This window comes from Macaca thibetana, chromosome 8 (assembly GCF_024542745.1).
Source record: "Macaca thibetana thibetana isolate TM-01 chromosome 8, ASM2454274v1, whole genome shotgun sequence".
Classification (NCBI taxonomy): domain Eukaryota; kingdom Metazoa; phylum Chordata; class Mammalia; order Primates; family Cercopithecidae; genus Macaca; species Macaca thibetana.
In genome coordinates, this window is record NC_065585.1 from 112732986 (window position 1) to 112757849 (window position 24864).

At 44.4% G+C, this 24864-nt stretch overlaps 2 protein-coding genes across 3 annotated transcripts in view; one reads left to right on the top strand and one right to left on the bottom strand.

Moving 5' to 3' along the window:
* The window catches only part of GTF2E2 (general transcription factor IIE subunit 2), a 381513-nt gene that overhangs the window by 180397 nt on the left and 176252 nt on the right, over positions 1–24864 (top strand). The window lies entirely within an intron of this gene.
* UBXN8 (UBX domain protein 8) lies at positions 357–23534 on the bottom strand. 2 transcript variants are annotated; one of them, XM_050802548.1, is made up of 8 exons: positions 22203–23534; positions 15604–15726; positions 14037–14107; positions 12079–12201; positions 10274–10396; positions 6647–6688; positions 3952–4026; positions 357–654 (listed from the first exon to the last, which is right to left on the bottom strand). In XM_050802548.1, the coding sequence occupies exons 1-8, from the start codon at positions 22288–22290 to the stop codon at positions 487–489; spliced, it is 813 nt and encodes a 270-aa protein (XP_050658505.1). In that variant the 5' UTR covers positions 22291–23534; the 3' UTR covers positions 357–486. The 2 variants fall into 2 exon arrangements, with proteins under 2 accessions (XP_050658505.1, XP_050658506.1); XM_050802549.1 differs by lacking the exon at positions 15604–15726.

Consider the following 24864-nt stretch of genomic DNA (forward strand, 5'->3'; position numbering starts at 1 on the left):
AGAGCTTTGAAGCTTCTTCCAAGTTTTCAATTTCACAGAAATACAGCAGAATAAACACTCCTGCTTATAAGACTTTGAAGAATTTGACTGAATCATGAAATACTGTGTGGTAAGATGGATTGAAGAGGCAGAAAGCAAAGTTCTATGGGTTTGTTTTCTAACACTGAGAAATCATGTCAGCTGGGAAAAAATAGCAATTACAGAGTGCCTTACTGCATACATTTTTACCTCGTTCTCATTTGGTACGCTGTAAAATGGCACAGTCCACAGATTATTATATGCAGAAAGCAATCCTTTTCTAATCCTATTCCCATGGATATCAATGTTCAATGTTTACTGCCATGAGCTCAATCAAGGTATGGTGTGGTTTTAATGTGAAGCCTTTATTGTGCCAGGAGGTGATGGCATAGCTGACTTCAAGCAGAACAGGGAGCATGTAGAGACTGGGTTTCGCCACGTTACCCAGGCTGGTCTCAAACTTCTTTCCTAGTTGGTCTGCTCCTTCTCTTCCAGGATGAGCACAGTGTCCACAGTTATTCCTACGTCCTCCAGCGACTGGCCCCCCTCCACTGCCAGAGGCCGTCTGGGAAAGGAAGTAGAAAGGCTGTATAGAGATGTGTGGTACCCAATTCTCATCATCCAGTCAAGTAAGACCTAGAAGATAAAAAGCTTGGCTTAGTCATTATCAAATACTTTATACACCATGTCCCTTTAGACCACCATAACATTTTATAATTTTGTCAGTGTAAAATCACATCCCTAGGAGTCATGAGACAGAATTTTCATACCTTTCAAAGAAACTTTCTAGAGCTTAAAGGAAAATAGCTTGCCATGAGTTTTGAGATAGGAATATTCTTTTTTTTTTTTTTTTGACATGGGAGTCTTGCTCTGTCACCCAGGCTAGAGTGCAATGGCACAATCTCGGCTCACTGAAACCTCCACCTCCTGGGTTTAAGCAATTCTCCTGCCTCAGCCTCCAGAGTAGCATGGATTATACAGGCACCTGGCACCATGCCCGGCTAATTTTTGTATTTTTGGTAGAGATGGGGTTCCACCATGTTGGCCAGGCTGGTCTTGAACTCCTGACCTCAAGTGATCTGCCTGCCTGCGCCTCCTGAAGTGCTGAGATTACGGCCATAAGCCACTGTGCCCAGCCAAAAATTAGCCAGGCGTGGTGGCGGGCACCTGTAATCCCAGGCCCTCAGGAGGCTGGGGAGGGAGAATAATTTGAACCCAGGAGGCGAAGGTTGCAGTGAGCTGAGATCTTGCCACTGCACTCCAGCCTGGGTGACAGAGCAAGACTCTGTCTCAAAACTATATATATATATATACACACACACACACACACACACACACACACACACACACACACACGTATGTATACATTTTTTTCCAAACATATAATGGCACAGAAGTTTGAGACCAGCCTGGGTAACATGGCGAAACCCAGTCTCTACAAAAAATACAAAAATTAGCCAGGTCCGGTGGTGCGTGCCTATAATCCCAGCTACTCAGGAGGCTGAGGTGCAAGGACCACCTGAGCCCGGGAAGGTCAAGGTTTCAGTGAGCTGTGATTGTACCACTGTGCTTCAGCTTTGGTGACAGAGTGAGAACCAATCTCACAAAAATAAATAAAAACAATTGTAAATTATCTGTCAGGAACACTGATCCTATTTACATTCACATTAACAAGTTATGATGGCCAGACACAGTGGCTCACACCTGTAATCCCAGCACTTTGGAAGGACGAGGCAGGAGAATCATTCGAGCCCAGGAGTTCAAGATTGACCTGGTCAGCATAGTGAGACCCTGTTCTATTTTTAAAATATAAAAAATATTAAAGGTTTTCTGTTTTGTTGTTTTCTGAGACAGTCTTGCTCTGTCTCCCAGACTGGAGTGCAGTGGTACAATCTCGGGTCACTGCAACCTCCGCCTCCCGGGTTCAAGCAATTTTCCTGCCTCAGCCTCCTGAGTAGCTGGGACTACAGGCGCCCACCACCATGCCTGGCTAATTTTTGTATTTTTAGTAGAAACAAGGTTTCACCATGTTGGCAAGGATGGTCTCAATCTCTTGACCTCGTGATCTGCTTGCCTAAGCCTCCCAAAGTGTTGGGATTACAGGTGTGAACCATAGTACCCAGCCAAAAAACTATTAAAGTTTTAAGAATCCCTGTTTTCCAATCTGGGTACTATTTCTTTTTAATCTCTGACAGTCCAGTTAGGTAGAAAATACAGTTTCATTTTATTTGTACGTCATTGATTCTGTGTGAGGCCAAACATTTTTTTCATATATTTATCTGTCACTGAGTCTTCTTTAGGAAACATGATATTCAAATGTTTCTTTCCCTGTCAGTCTACTGAGGTGTTTATCTTTTCTTTGATTTAAGCTCCTTATAAAAAATGACTGTCACACATAAATAGTAAAATGGGCTGGTTGTGGTGGCTCACGCCTATAATCCCAACACTTGGGGAGGCCAAGGTGGGCGGATCACTTGAGCCCAGGAGTTTAAGACCAGCCTGGCCAACATGGCAAAACCCCGTCTCTACTAAAAATACAAAAATTAGCCAGGAACAGTGGTATGTGCCTCTGGTCCCAGCTACTTAGGAGGCTGAGGCACAAGAATTGCTTGAGGCCGGGAGATGGCGGTTGCAGTGAGCTGTGATCGCACCACTCCATTCCAGCCTGGGTGACAGGGCAAGATTCTGTCTCCAAAAAAAAAAAAAAAAAAAAAAAAAAAAAAAAAAACTAAACTTTATGAATAGTTTCTTTACGGAATTTTTAATTTTTTTTTTTGAGCAATCTCAGCTCACTGCAAGCTCCGCCTCCCGGGTTCACACCATTCTCCTGCCTCAGCCTCCCGAGTAGCTAGGACTACAGGTGCCCGCCACCTCGCCTGGCTAATTTTTTTGTATTTTTAGTAGAGACGAGGTTTCACCATGTTAGGATGATCTTCATCTCCTGACCTCATGATCCGCCCGCCTTGGCCTCCCAAAGTGCTGGGATTACAGGCGTGAGCCACCGCACCTGGCCGGATTTTTTATGTAGTCAAATCCAGTATTTTCCATTACGGTTTATAGCATTCTTGTCATTGAAGGTTAAATACAACAAACAGGACAGAAAATTATTTACATATATTTTTAATGCACACATAATTTTATGTTTAAATGTAATTAGAGATGGAAATATACCAAAATGTTAGTAACTGGTTTTGGCATGAGACTACAGATCAAATTTTTTTCACTCTATTTTTCCATATTTTCCAAATTATCACTAACAACCACAGTATTCTTTTTTATTATTTATTATTTTTGAGACAGAATTTTGCTCTGTCACCCAGGCTGGAGTGCGGTGGCACGATCTCGGCTCATTAAAACCTCTGCCTCCCAGGTTCGAGTGATTCTCCTGCCTCAGCCTCCCAAGTAGTGGGGATTACAGGAGTCCGCCACCATGCTCGGTTAATTTTCATATTTTTAGTAGAGATGGGGTTTCACCATGTTGGCCAGGCTGGTCTCAAACTCCTGACCTCAAGTGATCTGCCCACCTTGGCCTCCCAAAGTGTTGGGATTATAGACGTGAGCCACTGCACCCAGCCCACAGTACTGTTTTTAAAAGAAAAAAAAGTCTAAAGTTAATAGTGGCTACTTCCTAAGGATTTAAAACATCTTGCCCATCAAATTATGAAAATGTAATGAAAGCAAACAACAAAGGAAAAATACACCAAAGGGAAAGAATAAGTAAAATGTGAATGCAGAGATCACAATTCAGAGACATCCGGCATGCATGCCTAGTTAGCCAAATTTCTGCATTGTGGAGTACCTGGAAATGTCCTTTATCCATACCTGATGGGAGGTGCAGGATGACAATGTGATCACACCTTCCCAAAGGCATGTGAATAAACTACTGCCAAATTCAACAAAGATATTTCTCAAAATGCGAATTCCTTCACTTACCTGTGAGCTGCAGGACTTCAAAAACCTTCTCCTCAGGACATTCCCACTGGGACATCGGAGAGCAACAGTAACTACCTGAGGAAGAAAGATTCACATAAGAACTCCGATCCATTGCTCTTTGCAATCCCTTTCATTCTATAAAACAGCTAAGCAGCTAAAAAGGACTTAGATGCTGCTTTGCTAATTATTAAAAGACATAGGTAGGGCATGGTGGTGGCTCACGCCTATAATCCCAGGACTTTGGGAGGCTGAGACAGGCGGACCACTTGAGGCCCGGAGTTTGAGACACCCCCCTGCCACAAAAAATAGAGAAATTAGCTAGACGTGGTGGTGCACTCCTCTAGTCCCAGCTACTTGGGAGGTTGAAGTGGGAGAATTGCCTGAGCCCAGGGAATCTGAGACAGCAGTTAGCTGTGATCATGCCACTACACCCCAGCCTGGATGACAGAGCAAGACTGTTTTTTTAAAAAAAAAAAAAAAAAGACATTATAAAATGAGAAGATGACAAATTAGTGTTTATTTTTCAACTGTCAAGAAACCCTTTATGACTAACATGATCATTAACTGTGCTGGGAGTTATGTGGGTATCATATTATGTATAAGTGGTGGTTTTAGAGCAGCACCCCTCCCTCTCAGGAAAGCTATGTTAGAAAATATTTCCAACAGGCCAGGTGCAGTGGCTCAGGCTGTAATCCCAGCACTCTGGGAGGCCGAGGTGGGCAGATCACTTGAGGTCAGGAGTTCGAGACCAGCCTGGCCAACATGGTGAAACCCCATCTCTCCTAAAAATACAAATATTAGCCAGGCATTGTGGCACACACCTGTGGTCCTAGCTACTCAGGAGGCTGAGGCAGGAGAATGGCTTGAACCCGGGAAGCAGAGGTTTCAGTGAGCCAAGATCGTGCCATTGCACTCCAGCTTGAGCAACACAGTGAGACTTGGTCTCAAAAAAAAAAAAAGCTTTCCCATCAGGCACAGTGACTCACACCTATAATCCCACCACCTGGGGAGGCCAAGGTGAGAGGATCACCTGAGACCAGGAGTTGGACCAGCCTGAGAAACACAGTGAGACCCAATCTTTACCAAAAAAAAATTTTTTTTTTTTTTTTTTTTGAGACGGAGTCTCGCTCTGACACCCAGGCTGGAGTGCAAGTGGCCGGATCTCGGCTCACTGCAAGCTCCGCCTCCCGGGTTTACGCCATTCTCCTGCCTCAGCCTCCCGAGTAGCTGGGACTACAGGCGCCCACCACCTCGCCCGGCTAGTTTTTTGTATTTTTTAGTAGAGACGGGGTTTCACCGGGTTAGCCAGGATGGTCTCGATCTCCTGACCTCGTGATCCGCCCGTCTCGGCCTCCCAAAGTGCTGGGATTACAGGCTTGAGCCACCGCGCCCGGCCCAAAAAAAATTTTTTTAATTTAAAAATTAGCCAGGCCTGGTGGCATGTGCCTGCAGTCCTAGTTACTTGGGACGCTAAGGTAGGAGGATTACTTGAGCCTGAGAGGTTGAAAATGCAGTGAGCTATGATCATGCCACTGCACTCCAGCCTATGAGACAGAGCAAAAGCCTGTCTCAAAAAAAAAAAAAAAAAAAAAAAAAAAAAAAGGTTTCCAAGGAGTATAGCTGTTGCCAAGCCCCAAGAAGTGGCTTCTCCTGGATTTACTGCCCAAATGACTTAATGGCTTTCAAGACAGGTGTGTGCTCCCCATACATGAGGAAGTGTCTATAAGTAGGGTGGCCAGTGACAGGAGGGCACCACGGACTATGACTCAGCAACTGGGAAGAAGGCAGCTTGACACAGCTGGGGATCAGTCCTAGCCCAGCCCCCAACGGCAAACCACTCCTAAATTAAAACAGCTTACAACGTAGTTGCCCTCTTCATTTTCTCCTTTGAAAAGGAGAACTGCAATTTGAAGTCATTTGCCTAGTTTTTTTCCTTTTTGTAGTGACAGGGTCTCACTATGTTGCCCAGGCTGGTCTTGAATTCCTAAGCTGAAGTAATCCTCCCCTCTTGGCCTCCCAAAGTGCTGGGACATATGCCTATTTTGATTCTGCTTCAGTAAGCCATGCATTATCTGACCTAAACTTCTGGAAAAGCCCACGTGTATCCTATGCCTGAGGCAGTGGGTGGGTGTAATCCTACCACTTTGGGAGGTCAAGACAGGCAGATCACCTGAGGTCAGGAGTTCCAGGCCAGCCTGGCCAAATTGGTAAAACCCCGTCTCTACTAAAAATACAAAAACTAGCCCGGTGTGGTGGCAGTTACTTGGGAGGCTGAGGCAGGGGAATCGCTTGAACTCGGGAAGCGGAGGTTGCAGTGAATTGAGATCATGTCATTGCACTCCAGCCTGAGTGACAAGAGCGAGACTTCATCTCAAAAAAAAACTCAGCACACAGCAGGCTTGCAAAATAGGACTCATGCTGAGGAATTTGATACTACACTGCATTCCAAATAAGACTGACTAACTAGGAGGCGGAGGCAGGTGGATCACTTGAGCCCAGGAGTTCAAGGCCAGCCTAGGCAACATAGTGAGACCCTGTCTCTATGTTCTAAAAAAGACCTAGTTACGGTATAATCACGTGAACACTTACGCTATCATATCTTTCTAAACCCAAGCTTAGATAAGACATATTAAATGGATGTTAAGCAAAGAAAATAGAAAATAAGTTTACTTTTCAAGGAGAATAACAGACTTACTTCTTCTGCTGTTTGAGAAGGTTCTTCAGGTAAATCAGGAATCTAAAGAAAAGGATTGGTAAGAGGAATGTAAACATTTTCAAGAAGCAAACAAAAGTGTCAGCGAGAAGAGTTCCTCTCAATACAGGGTTTAGACACACATCTAAGCTTACTTAAATCTTTATACATCTATAAAAAGTTTATAATGCAAATAGCTCAATTAATAAACATTTTTGGGCAAGTGTGCTAAAATTAATCATAAAAATAGGATTTGAGATAATAGCTCCCAAGCTATACATATTTAAAGGATTTTGCTTCTATTATGTTCCAAAATATTACTAATATATAAAAATGTACTATTTTTTTAAAAACAGCCAGATACAGTGGCTCATGTCTGGAATCCCAGCAACTCAGGAGGCTGAGGCAGGAGGATCACTTGAGCTCAGAAGTTCAAGGCTAACCATTGCAACAAAGCAAGACTGTCACTTAAAAAAAAAACACACAAAAAACATGATGTGTATGCATATACACATACATTTACATAAAAACAGGATAAATATTAACATGAATCAGCCAGGCACAATGGCTCACGCCTGTGATCCCAACACATTGGGAAGCCGAGGCAGATGGATCACTTGAGGTCAAGAGTTCATGATCAGCGTAGCGAACATGGTGAAACCCCATCTCTACAAAAATACAGAAATTATCCAGGCATGATGGCAGGTGCCCATAATCCCAGCTACTCAGGAGGCTGAGGCAGGAAAATCACTTGGAACCCAGGAAGCAGAGGTTGCAATGAGCTGAGGTTGTGTCACTGCATTCCGGCCTGGGTGACAGAGCAAGCCTCCGTCTTTAAAAAAAAAAAAAAAAAAATTAGACCCCAAAATTATTTTGCTTCAAACATATACACATTTTATTTTATTTTATTTACTTATTTTTTTTCTGAGATGGAGTCTCGCCCTGTCGCCCAGGCTGGAGTGCAGTGGCGCGAACTCAGCTCACTGCAAGCTTCACCTCCCGGGTTCACACCATTCTCCTGTCTCAGCCTCCCAAGTAGCTGGGACTACAGGCGCCCCACACCATGCCAGGCTTATTCTTTGTATTTTTTAGTAGAGACGGGGTTTCACCGAGTTAGCCAGGATGGTCTTGATCTCCTAACTTTGTGATCCACCCGCCTCAGCCTCCCAAAGTGCTGGGATTACAGGTGTGAGCCACCACGCCTGGCCCATATACAAATTTTAACATGAATATGCACTTATTGTCACTCACACTCCCAGGTGACTGACAGAAACCATTTACTTTGGTTGCTTCTGTCATTTACTCATGTTTCCCTATTTCCATTAATCTATTAAGAATCCAGATATTGGGTTGGGTGTGGTGGCTCACGCCTGTAATCCCAGCACTTTCGGGGGCTGAGGCAGGCAGATCACCTGAGGTCGGGAGTTCAAGACCAGCCTGGTCAACATGATGATACCCCCATCTCTACTAAAAATACAAAAATTAGCCAGGAGTGCTGGCGCATGCCTGTAATCCTAGCTACTTAGGAAGTTGAGGCACGAGAATCTCTTGAACCCAGGAGGCAGAGACTGCAGTGAGCCATGACTGCGCCACTGCACTCCAGCCTGGGTGACAGAGTGAGGCCCTGTCTCAAAAAAATAAAAATAAAACAATCCAGATATTTAGACCATTTTCTTTCATTAAAACATTTGTTACCAATGACTTCATCTCCAGGAACTCTCTTTATTGATTAATACCACAGAATATATTTTATAACATGTAATCTAACCTTACTTGCATTTACTAAATAACTCATTTGTTTTCCTTTGGTATCAAAAGCATATGTGACTGCCAAGTAAAATCTGCCATCAGCAATAAGATAGTGTTATTAACAAAACACAAACATGAGTTTTTAGTCAGTCCGTTTAGTTCATATTGACCTTTTTCAAATGTCAGTGATAGTTCAATAATCTGATTCCTCTGCTTAATCTCCACTATGGGACCAGGAAATCTCAGATTGAGAAGCAGTATCTTAGAAACTATTTTCAGGGAATAGACAGCCTCCCAGCTTTCCCTAAGGGCCGGTAAAAACAGATTTCTTATTTCCAATCTTTCCCCGCTCCAATCGGAATTACGTTAGGGATTGAAGATTTGAATGAAAAACATGTATAATAAACCTGGGCACTAACCCAAAGTGACTGATTGCTAATCTATTCCCTAGAAGGGCCGATAAGGAAAATTATACACTCATGTTAATGACAGCTATTAGCCACTCACAAGACAGGGCTTGATAATGTCTTAAGTCAACAGGAACGCTTCCCTTCGTAAGCATTATATTTTTCATTTTTACATAATCAAATTCCTTAAAAAGAATTGAGTATTTTTGGCCGGGCACAGTGGCTCACACCTGTAATCCCAGCACTTTGGGAGGCCAAGGTGGGAGGATCATGAGGTCAGGAGATGGAGACCATCCTGGCTAACACGGTGAAACCCCGTCTCTACTAAAAATACAAAAAAATTAGCCTGGTGTAGTGGCAGGTGCCTGTAGTCCCAGCTACTCAGGAGGCTGAGGCAGGAGAATGGTGTGAACCCAGGAGGCGGAGCTTGCAGTGAGCTGAGATCTCGCCACTGCACTCCAGTCTGGGCAACAGAGCGAGACTCCGTCTCAAAAAAAAAAAAAAAAAAAAAAAAATTGAGTATTTTTTTTTTTCTGAGACACAGTCTCACTCTATCGCCCAGGCTGGAGTGCAGTGGTGTGATCTAGGCTCACTGCAACCTCCCCTCCCCCGGGTTCAAGAGAGTCTCCTGCTTCAGCCTCCCAAGTAGCTGGGATTACAGGTGCCTGCCACTAATTTTTGTATTTTTAGTAGAGACGGGGTTTTACCATCTTGGCCAGGCTGGTCTTGAACTCGTGACCTTGTGATCCACCCACATCGGCCTCCCAAACTGCTGGGATTACAGGCATGAGCCACCACGCCCAGCCCTTTTTTTTTTTGAGACCGAGTTTCACTATTGTCATCCAGGCTGGAGTGCAATGGTGCAATCTTGGCTCACTGCAACCTCCACCTCCTGGGTTCAAGCAATTCTCCTGTCTCGGCCTCCTCAGTAGCTGGGATTACAGGCGCCTGCTACCACGCCCAGCTAATATTTTTGTATTTTTAGTAGAGATGGGGTTTTACCATGTTGGCCAGGCTGATCTTGAACTCCTGACCTCAGCTGATCTGCCTGCCTTGGCATCCCAAAGTGCTGGGATTACAGGCGTAAAGCCACCATGTCCGGTCAATAATTGAGTATTTTCTAAACCTATTAGCATTTGTCTTTATTGCTTCCAAGTTGGATTCAGAGCATTAATATTAATATTGAACAAGGAAAAATCTTTTTTTTTTTTTTTAAATAGAGATGGGGTTTCACCATGTTGGCCAGGCTGGGCTCAAACTCCTGGCCTCAACCCTCCCAAAGTGTTGGGATTACAGGTATCAGCCACGGCGCCCAGCCTATTATTAATAAAGGTGATCACTTTGTAAGGTAGTGGGAAGACACCATCTGGATAAAAGGCCAGTCCTGATCTTCACCCAGTACACCACCTCACCCAGAGTTTGATCCTCCTACTGCACACAAACACAATTCAATGACAGGCATGAAGTACTTTACCTCCTTGCATGTGGGCTGTACAGCAGGAGATGGAAATTCAGTTAAAGGTTTAGGCAAGTTCTGGCTCTTTGCTGCTTCTCTATTTGATGTTTCAAAAGATGTCTGACTTGTACCTTCATCACCCTGGTCAAACACAACAGACGGTTTCTAAAGAGATGTTTTCTATCAACTTTATTATATTCACAATTGTTTTTCCTTTTTCTTTTTTTTTACCCTGATGGCATGTCAGCAGAAAAATATTAGCAAGCCATTATGAGACCCAAAAAATTAAAGCATTATCTCCGTCAACAAGAAAACACGAGGCTTTAGCAGGGTGCTGTGGCTCACACCTGTAATCCCAGCACTTTGAGAGACTGAGGAAGGCAGATCACCTGAAGTCAGGAGTCCAAGACCAGCCTGGCTAACACAGTGAAACGCTGTCTCTACTAAAAGAATACAGAAATTGGCTGGGTGCAGTGGCTCATACCTGTAATCCCAGAATTTCAGGACGCCGAGGTGGGCAGATCACTGGAGGTCAGGAGTTGGAGACCAGCCTGGTCAACATGGTGAAACCCCACCTCTACTAAAAAAAATACAAAAATTAGCCAGGCATGGTGGCAGGCACCTGTAATCCCAGCTACTCGGGAGACTGAGGCAGGAAAATCGCTTGAGCCTAGGAGGCGGAGGTTGCAGGGAGCCGACATCACGCCACTGCACTCTAGCCTGGGTGATGGAGTTGAGACTCTGTCTCAAAAACAAAAATTAGCTGAGGCAGAAGAATCCCTTGAACCTGAGAGGCAGAGGTTGCAGTCAGCTGAGATGGCGCCACTGCACTCCATCTTGGGCAACAGAGCGAGACTCCGCCTCAAAAAAAAAAAAAAAAAAGAAAACTTAAAATTGTAAACTTCTGTAGAAACTGATAAAATTCATATTCAATGCTGAAGGAAAACATAACCAAAGTTTAATTTGACTTAAAAATCAGAATATATAATAACATACATAACATGAGCTTAATACCTTGGAGATCTTGACTTGAGGAAAGATCAGAATGTTCTTGCCCTCGTATAAGACAACAGCAATTTATTCAACAGTTTTAAAGACTATCTTATGCCACAGTTTTTGTTTGTTTGTTTTTTGGAGAAAGGGTCTTGCTCTGTCTCCCAGGCTGGAGTGCAGTGGTGGTCACAGCTCACTGCAGCCTTTTGACCTCCTGGGCTCAAGTGATCCTCCTGCCTCAACCTCCCAAGTAGCTGAAACTACAGCCACACACTATCACGTCTGGCTAATTTTTAATTTTTTTTTTTTTTTTTTTTTTTTTTTTTTTTAGAGACAAGGTCTTCCTATGTTGCCCAGGCTGGTCTCAAACTCCTGGTCTCAAGCAATCTGCCTGCCTCGTCCTCCCAAATTGCTGCGATTACAGGCATAAGCCACCACAACAGCTTTTTAAGGAACCAAGTTATATGCTCTTTAGGCACCAAAAAACACTTCACCAGCCAGGTGCAGTCCATGGTAGGGTGCACCTGTAGTCCTAGCAACTTAAGAAGCTGAGGTAGGAAGATCCTTTGAGCCCTGGAGTTTGAGGCTGCAGTGAGCTACGATCGTGCCACTGCACCCCAGCCTGGGCAACAGAGAGACCCTGTCTTTTAAAAACAAAGACCAACCCCTTAACCATGCGATAAACAAGTATGCTGAACAAAAACTGATATACAATCATTATCAATAAAAACTCCTAAAAACAGACTAACATCAGTTTCAATTACAAATCAATCATGTAATAGGAAACACAGTAAGAGGATTCAAAATATAAAATGAGAATATTTTCCAACCCCAAGTTTGTGACCACTGCTTAATTTCCAGGCTTCACCCGTCATTTGATAAAAGCGCTCCTCCAGTTTTCTCAATTTCATTTCCCGGTGAGGTTTTAAAACGTTCTCTATGTATCTGCTGGCCTGTTCAAAACAACAAATTAGGCGTTGTTACTATACATTAATGTTCCTTAAAATGTACGCTATCTATAAAGTTGTAAATAAGAACCAAGTAAGAGCCCTGCTGGCTGAACAGAGCCACTGCCACCCTGTTTGGCTGCTTGGTTGCGGGGAGGCTCGTGCCAACAGGTAGACAGCAAGCTGGACAGACATTGGTTTTTTACCTGCCTGATTATAAAACTATCAACCAGGTTGTGGTTTTCATGCTGGGAACAATCCCATATCCTGATTCAAACGGAATGCCAGTATGGTAACTCCAAGGATTTGTCACAAATGGGAAACCAAGTGTCATCTTCAGAATTTCAGGTCTTAAATCTGGAAAGGGAAGCCAACATCTTTCATTTTTGTTTTGTTTTTGTTTTGTTTTTGTTTTGAGACGGAGTCTCACTCTGTCGCCCAGGATGGAGTGCAGTGGTGCAGACTCCACTCACTGCAACCTCCGGCTCCTGGGTTCAAGTGATTCTCCAGCCTCAGTCTCCCAAGTAGCTGGGACTACAGGTGCCCATCGCCATGCCCAGCTAATTATTGTATTTTTAGTAGAGATGGGGTTTCATCATGTTGGCCAGGCTGGTCTCAAACTCCTCACCTCAAGTGATCCACCTGCCTCTGCCTGCCAAAGTGCTGGGATTACAGGTGGAAAACACCAAGCCTGGTCAAATTTTTTGTTTTTTAAATGGCGTCTCACTCTGTCGCCAGGCTGGAGTGCACTGTCACAATCTTGGCTCACTGCAACCCCTGCCTCCTGGGTTCAAGTCATTCTCCTGGCTCAGCATCCCTAGTAGCTGGGACTACAGGCACATGCCACCACACCCAGCTAATTTTTATATTTTTAGCAGAGATGGGATTTCACCATGTTGGCCAGGATGGTCCTGATCTCTTGACCTCGTGATCCACCCGTCTCAGCCTCCCAAAGTGCTGGAATTACAGGCATGTACCACTATGCCTGACCCAAAATTTTAAAAAAATTAGCTGAACGTGGTGGTGTGTTTGTGTCTATAGTTCCAGCTACCCAGGAAGCTGAGGCAGGAGGATCCCATGAACCCAGGAATTTGAGGTGACAGTGAGCTATGGTTGTACCACTCCACCCCAGCCTGGGCAACAGAGAGAGGCCCAGTCTCAAAAAAAAAAAAAAAAAAAAAAGTATATCTATTCAATGCAATATTATTCATCCACAATAGGTAAATTCATACCAACAGAAAGCAGACTGGTAGTTGCCAGAGGATGGGAGGAGGGGAAAGTGGGGAGTGACTGTTTAAAGAGTATACGGTTTTCTTCATGGGAGATGGAACAGAGGTGGTAGTTGTACAACCTTGTGAATGTACTAAATGTCACTGAACAGCCTGGTCAATTGTGGCTGGGCACAGTGACTCATGTCTGTAATCCCAGCATTTTGGAAGGCCAAGGCAGGCGGATCACCTGAGGTCAGGAGTTTAAGACCAGCCTGGCCAATATGGCGAAACCACATCTCTACTAAAAATACAAAAATTAGCTGGGTGTGGTGGTGCATGCCTGTAATCCTAGCTACTTGGGAGGCTGCGGCGGGAGAATCGCTTGAACCTGGGAGGTGGAGATTGCAGTGAGCCAAGATCTCACCCCTGCTTTCCAGCCTAGGTGACAGCGTGAGACTCCATTTCAAAAACAAGTAACATAAAATGGTCAAGTTTATGTCACATGAATTTGACCTCAATATATATTTTTTAAATCTTAGCACAAACACAGAAGCAACAGACCTTATTTTTAATTGCCTCAGAGATTTTTGTATTTCTCTATGCATAAAGTCTCTAAAAATTCTGGCTTACCTTCTCTCCTTGTGCCTCTTGTTGTTTTTTTCTCACAAGTTTTTGTCTTTTCTCATTCTTTTCTTCTTCTTCTAAGACATCAAAACATGAAAGTGCTTTTTACTTCCCAAATATCTCATTTGAAGTATAACCAATCAAATAATTTATCAAAAGAAAGAAAAAAAATCTGAAGTCTATGGTTGGGAGACCCTAACATATCACACTGTCATTTATGTTTGGGTTGAATAATATAACCTTTTAGGATTATGGTTTTATTCATAGTTAATTTGAAAGGGCTATACATTCAACACTGGTCACTTTCCTTTTATTTACTTACATTTAAATAAACAGTGAAAACACAATGTACCAAATTCACTAATGACAAGCTTCTTCCTAGTAGCATAGAAAATACGTAGTTTTTGGTTTTAAGATTCTGAGGCTAAGTACAATATTATTTTAAAAGGCTTCTAGGACTCACAAACTTTTGCTTATCAAAAATGAAACAGGCTAGGCGAAGTGGTCAAGCCTGCAATCCCAGCATTTTGGGTGACTGAGGCAGGTGGATCACTTGAGCTCAGGAGCTAGAGACCAGCCTGGGCTACATGGCGAAATCCCACCTCTACAAAAACTACAAAAATTAGCCAGATGCAGTGGTACACACCTGTAGTCCCAACTACTTGGGAAGCTGAGGCAAGAGGATCACTTGAGCCTGGGAGGAGGAGGCTGCAGTGAGCCAAGATCATGCCACTGCATTCCAGCCTGGGTGACAGAGCGAGACTCTGTCTCAAATTTAAAAACCAAAAGCAAGCATGATTTCCTAAAATTAAAAACATTTACATATAAAAGACAAAGGTGTCTAAGTAAAAACTGCTAGAATGGAACAAAAAATTAGGATGAAAAGCCTTTCAAGATTAATGGTAGATCGGCAGGGCGTGCTGTCTCATGCCTGTGATCCCAACTTCGGGAGGCTGAGGCGGGCAGATCACGAGGTCAATAGATCAAGACCATCCTGGCAAACATGGTGAAGCCCCATCTCTACTAAAAATACAAAATTTAGCTAGGCATGGTGGTGCATGCCTGTAGTCCCAGCTACTCGGGAGGCTGAGACAGGAGAATCGCTTGAACCCAGGAGGCGGAGGTTGCAGTGAGCCAAGATTGTGCCACTGCACTCCGAGACTCCATCTCCAAAAAAAAAAAAAAAAGGTTAATGATAGATACTTTCACTCAGTAGAACAGCTCATAAACTGTAGGTATCAAACGGCAGTTAAGCAACACAAACACACAATTTAAAATTAGGGAATTTACCATATAACAACTTAGAAATGATATAGCTTAAAAACACATATATATGAGAAAAATGTACAATTTCTCATAAAAATGTTGGGATATAGTCCATGCAAAGCCATCATCACTAATTTTTAAAAACCACACACAAAATCATGACTAAAGTTGTGATGATTACTCTCCCTGAAACGACACATCACAAATCAATAGTAAAATGGTTCTTACTGTGCAAAGTTCTAGAATAAATAAAGGAAAGAAATTTGAGTAGAATGGCATAAAAGGGTAGCATAAATAATAAACTTACCCTTCAGATAAACTTGGGAAGATTTAAATGAGTTAAGCCATGAGGTAGTCACAGAAATAATTAAAGTAAGAAGAGCAAGCAGTAAGAAAATCCGGCCACAAAGCAAAAGAAAGTCCTTGATTCCTGACGAAGGAAAAAAAAAAATTAAAATTCAAAACTTTTTGTTTTAAGAGACGAGGTCTCACTATGTTGACTAGGCTGGTCTCAAACTCCTGAGCTCAAGTGATCCTCCTGCCTTGGCCTCCCAAAGTGCTAGCTAGGATAATAGGCGTGAGCCAACACGCCCAACCCAAAACAGTTTTCTTGATACTCCTAATAAATTATAACACATTAGAAGATTATCTGTACTGGGAAAGTAAAGTTATATAACTGTCTTATGATTTTGTTCATATATAGTCATCCCTTAGTATGCATGGGGTATTGGTTCCAGGACTCCTGAGTATACCAAAATCCACGGATGTTCAAGTACCTGATATAAAATGGCATAGTGTTCGCATATAGTCTATGCTCCTACATACTTTAAATCATCTATAGATTACTCATATACTACCCAATACAGCGTAAAGGCTCTATAAATAGTTGCTATACTTTACTGTTTATGGACAGGGAAAAAAGTCTGTACATGGTCGGGACAGACAGACAAACATTCATTTACCCCATTTTTTTTCTGAATATTTTCTTTTCTTTCCTTCTTTAAGAGACAGTGTGTTGCTCTTCTTGGTCTTGCTCTGCCACCCAGGCTGCTGGAGTGCAGTGGTGAGAACACAGCTCACTGCAGCCTCAACCTCCTGGGGCTCAAATGATCCTCCTGCCTTAGCCCCGCCAAGTAGCTGGGACTACAGGCACGCACCACCACACCCGGCTAATTTCTGTATTTTTTGTAGGGTCTCGCCATGTGGTACAGTCTGGTCTTGAACTCCTGAACTCAGGCAATCTGCTCGCCTCAGCCTCCCAAGGTCCTGGGATTGTAGGAGTGAGACACCACACCCAGCCCTTTCTGAATAGTCTCAATCCACAGGTGCTTAAATCCTCGGATGTGGAACTCACGGATACAGAGGGCTTACTGTGTTCTCCTTTGGGCATTAAAAAACTCATAATGGTTGTCATTTCCAGAACAAATGTACAGAGCATAATTCTAGAATAAACACTATCTTGGGAATACAGTTATAATTAGAGCAATCAGCTACACTAAAAATATGAATATCAGTAATGTATAAGTTGTAGTTTCCCATATAGAGAAAATTACATAACTAGAAATAAAATTGTGAAAATATCGTGTTGGTCGGGTATGGTGGCTCACGCCTGTAATCCCAGCACTTTGGGAAGCTGAGGTGGGCAGATCACGAGGTCAAGAGATCAAGACCATCCTGGCTAACACGGTGAAACCCTGTCTCGACTAAAAATACAAAAGATTAGCCGGGAGTGGTGGCGGGTACCTGTAGTCCCAGCTACTTGGGAGGCTGAGGCAGGAAAATGGCATGAACCCAGGAGGCGGAGCTTGCAGTGAGCAGAGATCGCACCACTGCACTCCAGCCTGGGCGACAGAGAGAGACTCCGTCTCAAAAAAAAAAAAAAAAAAAAGAAAAAAAGAAATCATCCTGTCAAATTCAAATTCTAGTTCTATGATAAACATTCTCACTGAAACACCAAATCCTTATTTCTCACAATTGTGTAACTGTGTGCTTCTGTATTTCTTGACATTTAGTCACTTGTAAGTAAAATTACAATTTACATGCTTGCCGGGGAAAAAGTAAAAATTTAGTATTTGGTCTTTTTATTTATTTATTTATTTATTTGAGACGGAGGCTCACTCTGTTGCCCAGGCTGGAGTGCAGTGGTGCAATCTTGGCTCACTGCAACCTCTGCCTCCCGGGTTCCAGCTATTCTCTTGTCTCAGCCTCCTGGGTAGCTCGGACTACAGGCATGCACCACCATGCCTCGCTAATTTTGTATTTTCAGTAGAGACAAGGTTTCACTACATTGGACAGGCTGGTCTCGAACTCCTGACCAGGAGCGGGTGGTGATCTGCCTACCTCATCCTCCCAAAGTGCTGGGACTGCAGGCATAAGCCACCGCACCCAGCCAGTATTTGGTCTTATATTAAGAATCAAAGTGAAAATTATTTGAGCAAAAATCTACTACCTACTTTGCATAATACAATTTGGCAAATGTTGAAGGACAGGAGACAAAGCTGAGTTAAAAATGATTTCCATCCTTTCGGAATTTTTACTCTTGTGTTTTTAATTCTCAAAAGATAAATGGCAGAGATACAGAGGAATCCAATGTGATCAAGGCTGGTAGTCAATTAACTAAAACTTAAAGAAGGAATTAGAAAAACATATATATAGGCTGGGAGAGATGGCTCATGCCTGTAATCCCAGCACTTTGGGAGGCCAAGGCAGGCGTATCACCTGAGGTCAGGACTTCAAGATCAACCTGGCCAACATGGTGAAATCTCCACCTCTACCAAAATATAAAAATTAGCCAGGCATGATGGTGGGTACCTGTAATCCCAGCCACTTGGGAGGCTGAGGCAGGAGAATGGCTTGAACCCGGGAGGTGGAGAATACAGTGAGCAGAGATCAGGCCATTGCACTCCAGCCTGGGCGACAGAGTTCACAGACGTAAATGTTTTATTTTAAACTGAAAACAGATGTATATTCTTGCCTTTTTTTTTAGATGGAATCTCACTCTCTTGCCCAGGCTGGAGTGCAGCAGCTGATCATAGCTCACTGCAGCCACGACCTCCAGGGCTCAAGCAATGGTCCCATGTCAGCCTCCCAAGTAGCTGGCACCACAGATGTGGGCTATCAGATTATATATATATGTATATGTATTTCCAAATGATGCCCACTTCTTGGCCTCCCAAAGTGCTGGGATTACAGGCATGAGCCACCATGCTTGGCCTAATATTATTCTTTTTAAAACCCTACCAATTTAAAGTTGTTTAGAGAAGAAGTATGACTTAAAAAAAAAAAAATCACAGCTCTTCCAACTTGACAGTATTAACTATTGATTCAGGTATTATTCAATATGACATATAATTTAATTTATTTTATCTCTGGCCAATACAAAAGTAGTTTAATGTCTAGAGTATTGGTATGTAAACAAACCACTGAGGCCGGGCGCGGTGGCTCACACCTGTAATCCCAGCATTTTGGGAGGCTGAGGCAGGAGAATCACGAGGTCAGGAGATAGAGACCATCCTGCCTAACATGGTGAACCCCATCTCTACTAAAAAATACAAAAAATTAGCTGGGCATTGTGGCGGGCACCTGTAGACCTCGCTACTCGGAGGCTGAGGCAGGAGAATAGCGTGAACCTGGGAGGCGGAGCTTGCAGTGAGCCGAGATCTCGCCACAGTACTCCAGCCTGGGCGACAAAGTTAGACTCCGTCTCAGAAAAAAAAAAAAAGAAAAGTGGCCGGGCGCGGTGGCTCAAGCCTGTAATCCCAGCACTTTGGGAGGCCGAGACGGGTGGATCTCGAGGTCAGGAAATCGAGACCATCCTGGCTAACATGGTGAAACCCCCTCTCTACTAAAAAATACAAAAAACTAGCTCGGCAAGGTGGTGGGCCCCTGTAGTCCCAGCTACTCGGGAGACTGAGGCAGGAGAATGGCGTGAACCTGGGAGGCGGAGGAGCTTTCAGTGAGCTGAGATCCGGCCACTGCACTCCAGCCTGGGCGATAGAGCGAGACTCCGTCTCAAAAAAAAAAAAAAAAAAAAAAAAAAAAAAAAAAAAAAAAAAAAAAGAAACCACTGAGGCAAGGCGCAGTGGCTCACACCTATAATCCCAGCACTTTGAGAGGCTGAGGTGGGTGGATCACTTGAACTCAGGAGTTCGTAGCCAGCCTGGGCAACATGGTGAAACCCCATCTCTACTAAAAATACAAACATTAGCCAGGCATAGTGGTGAACACTGGTAATCCTAGCTACTTGGGAGGCTGAGGCATGAGAATGGCTTGAACCTGGGAGGCAGAGATTGCAGTGAGCTGAGATTGCACCACTGTACTCCTGCCTGGGCAACAGAGTAAGACTCTGTCTCAAAAAAAAAACCATTGAGGCGTGGGATTTATGTTTCATACTACTGCTGTTTGTTCTAACAAGCAATCTGCAAACACCACATGGGAATACGAAAGAACTCTACTTGTGTGTATATCTTTTGAGAAAAAAAAATTTTTAAGGTTTTTTTTTTTTTTTCGCTTTTTTTTTGAGACAGAGTCTCGCTCTGTTGCCAGGCTGGAGCATGGTGCTGCAATCTCAGCTCACTGCAACCTCTACCTCCCAGATTCAAGCGATTCTCCTGCCTCAGCCTCCCGAGTAGCTGGGACTACAGGCGTGCGCTACCATGCTCTGCTAATTTTTGTATTTTTAGTAGAGACAGGGTTCCACCATGTTGGCCAGCATGGTCTCAATCTCTTGACCTCATGACTCGCCCACTTCAGCCTCCCAGAGTGCTGGGATTTTTCTGTGTACTTAAACTACAGACCCCATAAGCAGTGTACTTCAATGGATAACAAACATGAGGAACTGGCCTTAAAATATTTAGCTTAGGCCAGGCATGGTGGCTCACGCCTGTAATCCCAGCACTTTGGGAGGTCGAGGCGGGTGGATCACAAGGTCAGGAGTTGGAGACCAACCTGGCACAACATAGTGAAACCTTGTCTCTACTAAAACTACAAAAAAAATTAGCCGGTCATGGTGAACTATAGATGCCTGTAGTTCTCTAGTTCTATTAAACTAGAGACTGGTAAGTGCTGGGAATACAAAAACAAATTCCATTTGGTCTCTGCTTTCAAGAAACATATTTCTGGCTGGGCATGGTGGCTCACACCTATAATCCCAGCATTCTGGGTGGCCGAGGTGGGCAGATTGCTTGAGCCTAGGAGTTCCAAACCAGTCTGGGCAACATGGCAAAACCACTTCTCTGCAAAAAATACAAAAAATTAGCTGGGCATGGTGGTGTGGCACCTGTAGTCCTAGCTACTCAGGAGGCTGAGGTGTGAGGATCACTTGAGCCGGGAGGTCCAGGCTCTGCAGTAAGCCATGACCGTGCCACTGCACTGCAGCCTGGGTGACTGAGCAAGACCTTGTCTCAAATAAATAATAAATGAGCAGAGTAGGGGTGGATGTTGAAAAGACAAGGGAACAGGTGAATTTTGGAAATGGTGAGTGTGAAATCAACATTTCTGATCCTTTGGATAAAAGTCTTGTTACATTCCAACACAGCTTGAGTGAGTGGGAAGCATTAGGAGAGTCTTTGTACATTTTTTTTTTAAAGCATTTTATTTTCATTTCTTATTGCAGGCAACATTTCTAGGCATCTGACTCCTTGTGAGCAAGGAGAAAAGGTGGAGAAAGAGAGGGAGTACACAAAGCCAAGTTTCATTATGGTCTCTAACTTTAGAATTGACCTTAAAAAGGGAGACAGACATGTAAACTGATCACTGAAATGTCCAAAAATCAACTCATGATTCTCAGCATCTCCACTGTTTTTCTTTCCATTTTCCCTTTACCAGTAGCACTACCAAATACCTAGGTTTGTTCAATCCCCCATGAGGCAGTCGTCCTTGAATCCTTCCTTTCCCTTGCCCCTAACATCAACCCATAAACAAAGCCTGTTGGTGGATCCTGCTTCGTCAATATCCCAAATCTGTCTACATTTCATCTCCTCTTTTACTGTCCTAGTCCAGCCCATCATCACCACTTGTCAACTTCCAAAGCCTGACGTGCCTCACTGCTTCCACCATAGCTTCCGTCCAAAGCACGCTCCATACAGAATCGAGTGACCTTTTTAAAGCCTTAGGGAAGTCACTTAATCTCCCTAAATTTCAGTTCCCTCAGCTGTAAAATGGGGATTATAATAGTGCTACCCTCCTCTGACTGCAGTGCAGATTAAATGAGATAATAACTAGCACCTGGTATTTGGCTTATAATAGGTGTTCAACAAAAGTCATTATCCTGAGCCAATTCCTCCTCCTCTTCCCAGCTCTCCTTGATTCAGCCACAATGGCCTTCACCTTTTCCTCCAACATGTCACAATCTTTTTGCCTAGAATACTCCTCCCCTCCCCAACCCCTTCCCTGCCCCCACTGGCTTTTCACGGGTGTGGCCCCTTATTTAAATCTCAGGGCCAGGCGCAGTGGCGCAGGCCTGTAATCCCAGCATTTTGAGAGGCCGAGGCAGGAGGATCTCTTGAACCCAGGAGTTCGAGACCAGCCTGGGCAACATAGTGAGACCCTGTCTCTAATTTAAAAACAAAACAAAACAAAAAACCTCTCAGCCGAAATTCTCAGAAGGCCTTCATCTTATCAACCTGTTCATTTCCTTTTGAATGTTCACCAGGATACGAAAGCACTGTCTATGACTGCCCCTGTGCTCTTTGCCGCTACTCTCTTACACGCAAAACCATCACACCTGGAGGGAAAAATTCCCCGAAGTGAAGTCGGCTCCGGAAGTGGGAGGCAGGCACGATGCAGTCTGGGAGTCGTAGTCAAAGCCGCTCCGAAGCGACGCAGCCGAAAAAGCGGTCATTCTATGCAACATTCCTGTGAAAATTACCCAGCTGTAACTGTCGAAGGGAAAAAGTCAACACTTACCTATATCCGGGATCCCATGCCGGAGCTCCAGACACACAAGGGGGACAGCAGAGAGGAAAAAAATACCAACAACCCCACGTGCAGCCATGGTGGCGGAAGCGCCTGGTCCAGGCGGAAAGCCCGCCCCTTCCGGCCTCGTTTTCTGGGAAGGAGGTGGAACTCTCCCTGCGGCGGGCAGGCTGGGAGAGGGTACCGTCCTACAGCTGCGTTGTTATTGAGGGGGCGCTAAGCCCAGTGTTTTTAACTCATAGTCTGTAGCCGTGTTTCAAAAGAAAGGCAAATAATCCCCCAAGTCACATGATATCCAGAGGAGCGTGGGCTCTAGAGTGGTGGCTCCTTGGAGGGTAGGAGGGCAGGGGCTGCCCCTAAGGTCTCTGCAGCGTCGGTGAGAAAGCGCTTTCCAGAGGGAAATGAAGCCGAAGAAAACGCTGATGCTGTGAGGAGGCAGCCTGGCCCCCCTGACCTTGTGGCCGTAGAGGATGGATGTGGGCAGTAGCACCTTCCTTATCTCCCTAACAGTTCCTGCTTCCTGTTCCCGACCGCACTCTCTGGTTCCTGCGGAAAAGCAACTCGAAAGTGGGGCCTGGTTCCAAATACCTGCCCCTCAACAAGCACGTCCTAATGCCACGTCCTGGAGACCCGCTACCCCTTGTTGCGCCACTTGTCAGTTTTTCCCGTATGCGTTATTGTTAGCCTTGACTTCATAGTTCTGTGACCTCATTGCCATCCTGTAACTCACCACTGTGCACTTCTCCCAACCTACTGAGGTCCTCCCAGGACCTACAACATTTCATACTTAGAAATTATCTTTCCTGGCCTGGCTCACGTCTGTAATCTCAGCACTTTGGGAGGCCGAGGTGGGCGGATCACAAGGTCAGGAGTTCCAGACCAGCCTGGCCAATATGGTGAAACCCCGTCTCTACTAAAAATACAAAAATTAGCCAGGCATGGTGGCGGTCACCTGTAATTCCAGCTATTCGGGAGGCTGAGGCAGGAGAATTGCTTGAACCCGCATGCGGAGTTTGCTTTGAGCCGAGTTTGCGCCACTGCACTCCAGCCTGGGTGACAGAATGAGACTCCGTCTCAAAAAAAGAAAAAAATTATATTTCCTTGCTGGGCGCGGTGGCTCACACCTGTAATCCAGCACACAGGGAGAAAAAAAGAAAAATTCTTTTTCCTGACCCATCCATCTATCCTCCCACCTCACTCCAGTTTAGTTGATCTGACATTGAGCTCCACAGTTTGGTACTCTACAACTCTTGGAGATTGAAATATATACACGTTACTGAATTTGTCCTCAAGAAACTCAGCTTACTCGACTTTGGTTCTGTGGAGAAGCAAATAAATACAATGCAGTGCCTGAGTGCTGTGATAGAGATATACACAGGGTGTTGCAGAACCATACCCAGACAGCTTGCAGAAGGCTTGCAGAAGGCTTTCCAAAAGGAAGTCCCGCGTACATTGTGTTGAAAGGTTAGGAATCTTGGCAAGGGTGCCCGGGAAGGGTGGGATTTCAAGGTTAGGAAACTGAGTGCAAAGGAACTACCAGTGATTATTACTGCAGTTTAGAGCTTGAGGCCGGACTCGGTGGCTCACTCCTGTATTCCCAGCACTTTGGGAGGCCGAGGGAGGCAGATTGCTTGAGCTCAGGAGTTCGAGACCCCTCTGGGCAACATAGCTAAACCTGTCTCTCAAAAAAAAAAAAATAGCTGCGTGTGGTGGCGTAGCCTGTGGTCCCAGCTACTCAAGAGGCTGAGGTGGGAGAATCCCTTGAGCCCAGGAGGTCAAGTCTGCAGTGAGCCAAGATCATGCCAGTGCACTCCAGCCTGGGCAATATAGCGAGACCCTCTCTCTAAAAATGAAGCTGAATGAAGGCTTTTAGAGGTAGATTGTTGCTAGAGCCGCAGAAGCTTTCCATTGTATATAGGCTAAGAAGTTTATCCTCCAAGTAAAGGTGCAAAATATTAGGGCACAGTCTCAAGATCAGTAAGGGTGAGGTAATATAAATTACAGCATACATACTATAAAATAATTATATTGACTAGTTCAGATGTTCCCATAGTTGTCTGTATCTTGTGTTCATCATGCATAAGGAGGAAGACAGGAAAGGAAGTTCTACGGTTCTTAACCACCCACCTCCTTTATTGTTTTCCTCCTCCCTGGACTTCCATATTACCTAATTTAATATGTTGATGGCACCACTGAATCTCTGGACTGCAAAAGGAAGTTCCTAACCATTCCAAATTTACTTTGTCTTAATGTGGGAAGCCAGCATTTCCCAAACTTAGTTGTTTGTGAACTCTCTTCACTGCAACTGCCAGGTCTCCCCACCAAAGATGACCAGAATAACCTGTCACTAAGTAAATCTGAGTTTTCTTACTGCGTTAGAAAAGAACATTGCAGCCGGGCGCGGTGGCTCATGCCTGTAATCCCAGCACTTTGGGAAGCTGAGGTGGGTGGGTCACCTGAAGTCGAGTTTGTGACCACCCTGGCCAACGTGGTGAAACCCCGGCTCTACGAAAAATACAAAAATTAGCCGGACATGGTGGCTCACACCTGTAGTAATAGCTGCTCAGGAGGCTGAGGTACCAGAATCGCCTGAACTCAGGAGGTGGAGGTTGCAGTGAGATCACGCCACTGTACTCCAGCCTGGGCAATAGAG

Excerpts from the sequence above, each read along its gene's own strand:
- UBXN8 (XM_050802548.1), bottom strand. The coding sequence starts at position 22,290 with ATGGCTGCACGTGGGGTTGTTGGTATTTTTTTCCTCTCTGCTGTCCCC. Across the intron at positions 4,027-6,646 it reads CTTCTCAAACAGCAGAAGAA|GTAGTTACTGTTGCTCTCCG; the intron begins GTAAGTCTGTTA and ends TTTCTTCCTCAG. Across the intron at positions 655-3,951 it reads TGAAGTCCTGCAGCTCACAG|GTCTTACTTGACTGGATGAT; the intron begins GTAAGTGAAGGA and ends TTTATCTTCTAG.